General features: G+C 36.7%; 1 protein-coding gene across 4 annotated transcripts in view; it reads left to right on the forward strand.

Annotated features, from left to right (window-relative positions):
* The window catches only part of AP1S2 (adaptor related protein complex 1 subunit sigma 2), a 33,326-nt gene that overhangs the window by 22,065 nt on the left and 2,354 nt on the right, over nucleotides 1–8,907 (forward strand). Inside the window, exon 5 of one of the 4 annotated variants that reach the window (XM_053972144.1) lies at nucleotides 6,922–8,880. The exons of 1 other annotated variant lie outside the window; for it this stretch is intronic. In XM_053972144.1, the coding sequence (XP_053828119.1) occupies nucleotides 6,922–6,969 (48 nt within the window). In that variant the 3' untranslated portion in view covers nucleotides 6,970–8,880. Of the gene's footprint in view, nucleotides 1–3,192; nucleotides 4,643–6,921; nucleotides 8,881–8,907 lie in introns of those variants that run through there. 2 more of the 4 variants (XM_053972145.1, XM_053972146.1) reach the window with 2 other exon arrangements.

Genomic DNA, 8,907 nt, shown 5'->3' on the forward strand with positions numbered 1-8,907 from the left:
ATAGATGAAATAGTTCTCAGGAAAGTTATAGGTATACTGTTTGGGGGGCTGGATTAAATGAAGGCCCTTCTAATTTTATTTTGGCTATGATTTTTAGTTAGTTTGGGTCATGACAGAGTTGGTTTGAGAAAATGTCAGTTGGGTTGGACTGGCTAAATAGTTCTGTTTACTCAGATCAACTCTACCATTTTTCTAATTTAAAAAATCTCCAATGACTCAGGCTGACAATTTCAGAGTATTATTAGCTTTTTAAAATGAGTTGTAAGCACAGATGTCATTTTGAAGAAGATTAGTTCTAGTAACTTCTAAAATATTGCAATTCCACAATGTGCAGCTTGTATTGTAGAGCTATTACTTTTGTGGCAGTACTAGGATCTAAGACCTGTGTGTTAAAGTCAGATAAATGGTTTACATCCATAGTTCTATGTGATGATTTTTCAGAGATGGTATTTCATGTTAGTTTCCCCTTATATTGTGCTGTAAGGATACCATTGCCTCTTCCCTAGCTTCTAATCAACTTATTCATAAACTCATTAGATCTAGGTTGTTATCTTAAATGGCATCTGAGCCTGTGAAGCATGTCCTTGAGGTCTGCACATTCCCACTGAAGGAAAGCAAGGTAGTGTAGATACTGATCGTGGAATTTGACAACTGTCCCTTCCCCATACTCTCTTTTCTGGTATGCAGACCAGCAGGCCAACTGCTCTGTAGGTTAGTGGTGGGCACAAAAAAAGATCAGTCATAGTTGAAACTTGTGAGGTGCTGTAGTTCTGTGATGGCAAACAATTTGTCACAACTTTATTTTCCTCTCAGTTGTTTGTCAGGCTGCCCACAGTGCCAGGCTCTCCGTGTGGGATAGTCCTGGGTGTCCTTGGTGGGGTACAGAGGCCTCACTGGAATGCCAGTTTTCTTTCTCAGTATTGCTATGTTATCACTTTGTGTCTCCATTACCATTGTCTTCCATTTAATCCTTTAGTTTCACTTCTACAAGGTCAGTTTATTGCTAGTCTAGTTGCAGGTGGTGTTTACATGTTCTGTAAACTAAAAAGCCACCAGGAGTGAAATAACCACTCTCTTCCTGTTGTTGTCTGACAATCTCTCTTGCTTTATCAGTAAACTCTAAGTTTCTGTGAAGATGAGGCACTAATCCCACAACAGTAAAGTGAGTCAATAATCTAATTTTGTGTACCATGATTTTAACATCAAAGACAGCAAATTCCTCAAGGTATAAACCACTGACAGTACAAACAGGGTGGGGAATACCCCAGGACTGTGTGGGACTGTGCAAGCTGGGAAAGTGCATAATGAGCACTTCCATGGCCTTATTTGTTGATATTTAAGCATCAATATTTGTTGATGTTTACAGTTATGTAAAATGGGACATAGTCAGTGTTTCCGGGCCAAAAAAGGATGCTTAAGAATGTGTACACACATAATCCTTGAATACAATAGTGGGTTGCAGTCAGCTTCATAAGAAAGAATGAGCTGCTGTCATTCTTCTTCCTGTCCAGAGAGCTAATGTAAAAATAAGGAGAAGTCTGTTAGGAGATTTGACAGGCATTTCAGTGAAGACACCAACTTTGATGGTTCCACATTTCCAGTGATAAACACTGGAACACATGAATTCTTTTCAAGGAAGAGGGGAATCACATGTATGCATATACAACTCAGATAAAAATTGGGCATTTTAGATTATTACAGTATGCTTGTTCTTCATTTGTCTTCATGAACAGTCACCAGTGTAAATAAAGCAGAAGTTTTCCCTAGAGACCTTTCTGGGAATATTTGTCTGTGGAGGTTCCAGGAATTCTAAAGTTAGTACTTTCTTCTTTTTAGTCAAAACTCTACTCCCTTAAAACATACACTATTACCATGCAATGCCTTTTCCAGTTAGGAATATGCCTCAGAGTTTTGTTTTTAATGTAGACTGATGCTTTTTACTTAGGCCATGCGAGAGGTGTTAAGTGTTGAAATTCACGTTTGTAATTCTTCATTATATACCAAATTATTTTGAATCTAAAATTTATATCATATAACTTATTTGTAACTGTCACAGAGTGATATAGGTGCTATTATTTTGTTAACTACTGGATTTGTAGTTAGCCTTGTCAGGATAATTTAAGCTACTGTGACAAGATCTTCAGATTACTGATACTGAAAAACAGTATAAAAACTGTACAGCTTCTGGAATATTTTTATTGTGCTTTTTTTGTAATTTGAGAATAGAATTTAAAAACATGGAAGCTTGGACATGTGAATAAACTGAGATGGCACAGAGGAGACAGTTTTAGAAGTCTGTAGTAACTCTCTGAGTTCTGTTTTAAAACTTCTGCCATTCTGGGAAGTGGGATACTAAAATAGATTCAAGATTGTAATTGGTGCAGGATCAAAGATGAAAACTGACATGTAGAGAGTTGAGTTTTGTGTATTTTCATTGCAGAAAAAGTTTAATTGGCATATGTGGGGCTGATGCTCCTAAATGACTGTTACTCCATTATTAAAATTGAGTGTTGCTTTCTATCTCATCTTTCAGCAAATTGAATACTAATGTTCATGCCAGTCATACAAGAGTGTATTGAATTCAGCAGCATAATCCAAAAGCAAAGAAAACTTTGCCTGCTTTGAGACCTCTCAGTGTATCAGAGGCCTCAATTTTTCTAAACAGACTCTTTTTCTACAAAATACAATTTTTGTCACCAGTAATGCCACTGCTGTACTACCCTGGCACGGTGTGCTCACAGCCATGTTCTGGAGGCCTGGTACCTCTAAATGTGTGTTTTATTAGAGAAGATGTGGTGGGTAATATCAGATGCCACTTAGCTCAGTGCCTGTCTCTGACAGAAGCCAACAGTCAGTGCCTGATGCAGAGACAAGTGATAGATAGGCTGGCCCATCTCTGGAGCTTCAAACTTTTTTTTGCTAAGAAGAAACTCTGAGCTTATGTAATAAAGTATTTATGATATGAAGTTTTTCTGTCTTGTTGGACACAGCATGGAAGTATGGGGAGGGTAAAACAATGATTCTCCCCACTACCCTTCGCCCTGGATGTCTACAGTAGTCAAAAATACAATATTGTATTTCTGTATCAAATGTCCTTTTAATGTCAGAGATACAGTAGCGAGGTAATATTTTTTTCTTGCATATCTGTCCACCTTTCCATTATGTATAAGAATATGTACATTTCTTTTGTAGCCACGTCATGAATACTTTAATGTACCAGTGTACTAAATGGCTTCATTCATCATGCATGCAGAATTTCAGAGGAGATAGACCTGTGACTTACTCATGACAGAACATTATCATCAGCTTGCTGAATCCAGTCATCCTGAATCTAATAGAATGCCACAACCATTCTCTGCTGTTGTACTTTCCTCTTCCCCCTCTGTTTTACAGTGTTGTCTCTTCACATGTCTCATTTCAACAAAACTTGTGCTTGTTGCCATATGGTTTAACTTTTTTATTGTGTGTAAGCTTGAAGTCTTAAGCTTAAAAGTTCTATAGCATTTTCTGAGCTAAACATCTATATACTGCAATACCTATATTGTAATATTACTCAACCCACATTTATCTTTTAAATAGATTGTAGTGGTATTTAAACATAATTTAAGTCTGTAGGTGAAGTTAAGACTTACTAAGAAAGTAGTGAAGAAGTATCATGTGAAATGTATATACACACAAGTACTAAATTATGCTGAATGAAATTCTGTGTAGACGATGCATCTTAATTAAAGGTGCACATAACACTTTCCCTTTCTGAAGACTGACACAATAGTGTGACTGACCTTACAAAAATGAGGGGGGCAGAGTTACTTAGGTCAAAGAGAATGATGGGTAAATCTGAAATTAAAACATTTGTATTTAAATGTGCGGATTGCTCTTGTGAGTAATTTTACAGTTACTGCCACTGAAAGAGAGAACAATATCATTGCTTGACAAATGAATAATGGAATCATAGAATCATTGAGGTTGGAAAAGATCTCTAAGCCTATTGAGTCCAACCATTAATGGGTAGGGTTGGAAAGATCGAAGTCCATTAACAGTATAATTGCAATATGCCTTCTTAAATTGGCATTTCCAGTTTTAAATGCAGGCTGCCTTGTGTATGGGAAAACTGCCACGAGGGTGACTATAAGTGCATTCAATTGAAGAGTGGGCAGAGTGAGAGGACATGTAGTGTGTCCTGTTTGTAACCTAAAACCAGTACTGATTCTGAAAATAGTTTCCATGAATTACCAAGGAGGCAGTTTCTAAAACGAACCACAAGCAAGCTAGTTCCCTGTACTATATGTGGTAATGCACTACCTTCCAAATGTTAAACTGACAAAAAAATGGGGGATTTAGGGGATTAGACAAAAGATTTGGATTGGATTTGCAGCATTCTGAAAACTTAGAAAACAAGATCACAGAAGTGGTTTTCCATTTCCAAGTTTGCCTTTTTTCTGTAAGCCATTAACAATGTGTTTGGATGTCTTGTTAATGCTGCTTTAGCCTGCATTATTTCATGCCTGTTGGCTTAAAATGCTGTGCATTGAGCTGTAATGAGATGCTGTTTTTCTTGTTATCTGTATACAGCTGCTTGCTTCTAAATGACTAGGTAATGAATTAGCTTTTCTGGCATGTTTGAAATAAAATATTGCATGCACTTTTGTCTCATGTGAATGACTTTTTTCTTCATCTGTGTTCTGATATTTCAAATTTGTTGTTTGCCTTGGGTGATTCTGAGCTGCAGGTAGTATATAACACTGCAGAATGTTTTACCTAAGAATTGGATAAAAAGTTTGGCACTTAGTAAAACAAATAATGTGAACAAAACATAATTAATTCTATTTGTTTCTTAAAAGTAATAATGAAGTTATTCTTCTAGCAAAAGACATTAGCCTTTAGGTGTTCCTTGAGATTACATTGTTGATGAGGAAGGCACATTGTCTCAAGATTACTAATTCAGTGAAAAAAAAAAAATATGTCTGAGTTCTATGGGTGATGTATCTGTGGACAAGTGGTTAATGTCCTTGAAATGGGTTGCTTTTAATGGTTAGCCATTGACCTTGATTTACTTGAAGAAATGTAGTGTTTAAGTATATGCCTGCTAAAAATCATCTCAGACTTTGAAATGGCAGTGAAAACAACAATTCTAAAGTGCTCTAAAAACAGTGGCAGCACTGCACTGTACTTCTTCACAGCTATAAAGAGTTTTGTTTTCAGGTAACTTTGTAAGTATCCTGTTGTACTCCTGAGTAACTCTTAAGTGCCCACTGCTGTCTAATCAATTTAAAATTAAAAAGTGAATTTATTTCAAATGTTTTGAAGACCCTGAAATGCTTGAGAAGTTGTATTCTTGTAGAATGCTCTTGAGTTCTGGCGCCATAGTTAGTTAACCATATAGGATTTCTTGAGTAAAATACCTTACCTTGGTGGATAGGGGAGGTGTGTGTCTTCTAAAATGAATGCAACAAAGTAATCTGAGAATATAATACAAACAGTTATATTAAAAATGCTAAATAGCCATTTCTTCAGTCAGTGTCTCCTTTTGGGGATTTGTTAAAATACACATGTAAATCTTTAATCCTGCCATCCTGTCTGGCTTTGTCAAGGTCACTGCAGTTCTAAGAATATTTAAATATTGCATCAGTGAGGGAAAAAAACCAAGCCAAAACTACATCTTTAATACACCAAGTATCTTGTTTTCAGTTTTAACTTGCCTTTTTATTGCAATTTTTTATTTCCTGCTGGATTTTAGAAGCCATCTCAATATGCCTGTTCCGAGCTCTGATTTTTGAATGAAGTTGACTTAAAGTATCATAGCTTGTTCCTTCACTGCTGAATCACCTTATACATGAGCTGAATGATGATAGTAAACTTGATCGTTTTGTGCCACACAGTCAAGGCTGATAGAGATAATATTCTGATGTTATTTGCAAGGTTTGAGGTGTTTAATTTTGTGTTTTACCGACATTATTTTTCTAATAAATACTTGCAAAGCAGTTGAAAAATAATTTGTTGGCTGCCTTAACTGTTATCTGCCTTTTTTTTTCTGCTGCATGACATGTCTTGTTTTAGGATGCTAAAGTAAGTTTATTTGTACTCTTGATGTTAAAACTTTTGTTTTGATACGGACACAGTATCCCCTTTTATTTATCATGGCATTGTTAATAGTTACAAAAAAAAAAGTTCAGCCTAATGTTTCTAGTTTAAACCATTTATTTTCAGATGGAAGTAATGAATACAAAACTGATGATTTTTGGAATTTGGTATTAAACAACTTTTTCTGAATCTAAGGAAAGCTTTCTAAGATTAGAATTAACCTAAAACTTTATGCCTGGTGTAGAATAATAAAATTCCTGTCCTAAAACCCCCCCTCCCTCTTTGAAAGGGATCAATTGACACCAGGCATACCAAGGTACCGTGACTTGCTTTTATTAATTAAACATGAGATCACTGTATAAAAAACCAAACAAACTAAAAGTCTTTTATAAAGATCTTAAGGGATACTGTATCTTAGTTGCATCTGTAGTTTCATTCATCCACTTACTTGTTATTCCAAAACAGATTTTTGAGACCCTTGAAACAATTCACCACAAAATTCACTGACTCCATTGCAAGATCCTTCCCCATCCCTCCCCAGTTCCTATCTCTGTTACTCGCTTGTGATTTGTTCCCTGCTGGTAGATCTAAATTGTTTTATTTTGATTGTGCTTAAGGGCAATAAAATTTACCAGCTATTCCTGTGAACCATGGTAGTCTTAATTTAAACAGCTCTGTGAATAGTGCAGCTAATACCATGTTTGCAAACTGCAGTGCTTCCATGTTTTCATGTCTTTTCAGCTTTCTTTTTCAATTCAGCATCTTCCATACTAACTCATGTATGGCGCTGCTCAGTAGAAACAGTGTTCATTTACTCTGTCTCAAATTTTCCCTCCCTAGGAAGCAGAGACCCCACGTAGTGTACTTGAAGAAATTGGATTGACATAAATCTTCTCTTCAGCTGATGCCATCTCAGTGTTTCATACTGTAAATGTTCACTGCCTTCATTGTAATGTTTAGCTAATGGTGTACGATGCTGTTTGTCAGTATTACTGTTTTGCTAAGCTGCTTCATTCAGGCCTACAAGAAAAATACTTTTTTTGAAAAGGGAACAAGAAACCTAAGTTCAAAAATTTATAAATGAAAGGGAATTAGATTTAAATTGACTCAGTGTTTCCCTTCACTGCATTTATAGGAAAATTGCATTTGACTTCGATAAGCCTACTGTTTTTTATAAGTGAACTTGACTTCAGGAAATAAATGTATTATTATGACATAAGCATAGCCTACCTAAATGAAAAGAAACTACATGGACAACTCCAAATACGAAATGTTACGGTGTAGAAATTGTGTTTATGCAACCAAAGAATTTGTTCATCTACATTTTAGTCACCACTTGTGATTATTCTGCTTATTTCAGTTGTTGCATAAAGATTGGAAATATCTGTTTACTACTGAATTTGTCATTATACCAAAGAATCCTGCCAGGATCTGCATATCAAACTGGTAAAAAACTGTTAAGGTGATAACTGCTTTTTTAAGAAAACTGATCAACTCACTAGACATGAAGGTGTATTTTAGTACAGCTACCTTGAGCAAAACTGTGCAAGTTACTATACTCCAAAGGGAATGTGTGTAGGAGAGAAGGAAAACCAACCCAGACTGAATAAGGAAACTTTTTAGGTCTGATATTAGCTTGCTTTGACCATGATCACAAGAAAAGGAAGATCAGCTTTCTAACTGAACAGAGAGATGCTTAATGAAAACTGAATACTTTCAAAGATGAGAAAGCAGAAGCTTTACAAAAGGGACCTTTTATTACTTTCTTTTGAAGTCTACCAATTAATCGGTATTTTTTGGTGTTTTGTAGTTATGCTTTATTGGGTGTATAGGTACCTTTAGGACACACTAAGTATCAAAGTCATTTAACTGCTTTTCTTGATCAACAGGTTAAACATGTGACACATCCCCTAAAATACTCCTGTGTGATGTAGTTGAACCAATGAATTTGCAGTGAGAGCTCTTAAACATTAGATTTGTATAGTATATTCACTACAAATCATGTAAACTGATACCCAGTAATATTTTGACACTTTGAGCAGACTCTCAGTAATTATGGACTGAGCCTGTTTCACTAGCAGAATTGTGATCCATGTGTGATTTTGAGGGAGACAGGGGGAGTCTACACCTGGGAGTAGCTAAGTTCTGTTGCCCATCCCCATGGATTGGAGGTTGTCCCCTCCCTCTCCACCCAGACACCTCCCCCTAGGAATTTTGGCTTGTTCACCCAAGTGGTGCCATGTTTTCACAAAGCTTAGCTCTGGCAGTGCTGCTGGCAGCAGCACTTATGTGGTCAGCTGGAGAGTGGGTTCAGTAGTACCCAGCCAAAGGAAAAGTGCAGTGATGCCACTTCTAAGGCCCCAGATCCAGACCCCAGCATCAATACTTGAGCCAATACAGCGGCCAGCCAGGCCCAGGCTGTGTGTGCCACTCCTGTGGCAGTTCCAGGGTGGTGCCTGTGAACTCAAGCCATTAGAACTTGTATATGGATGCCTATTCCAGGATTTACACAGAGATTCCAGATGACCAGAGGCTGTTTTTGTCCCCGGGCATTTCCCCAGTGCACAGTTGGCAGGGATAGATGAGGGTAGAGGGGTAGTGAAAGGACCTGTGTGTAAGATTGTAGTGGTAAAACGGATTTAAGTCAAACCAGAAGCAATTTTATATGTATTAAATGTTTCTAAAGTTTACACTGTCACTTGTATGTGCTTGGCTGGATTAAGCTTTGTTGTGATTGTGACAAACTGTTTGACCTCTGTCACATTGGTTTAGTTGTAATAAATGTCCATTTTTACACCATTGCTTGTGTTTGTATGTAATTAGTGC

The sequence above is a fragment of the Vidua macroura genome, chromosome 2, assembly GCF_024509145.1.
Source record: "Vidua macroura isolate BioBank_ID:100142 chromosome 2, ASM2450914v1, whole genome shotgun sequence".
Lineage (NCBI taxonomy): Eukaryota > Metazoa > Chordata > Aves > Passeriformes > Viduidae > Vidua > Vidua macroura.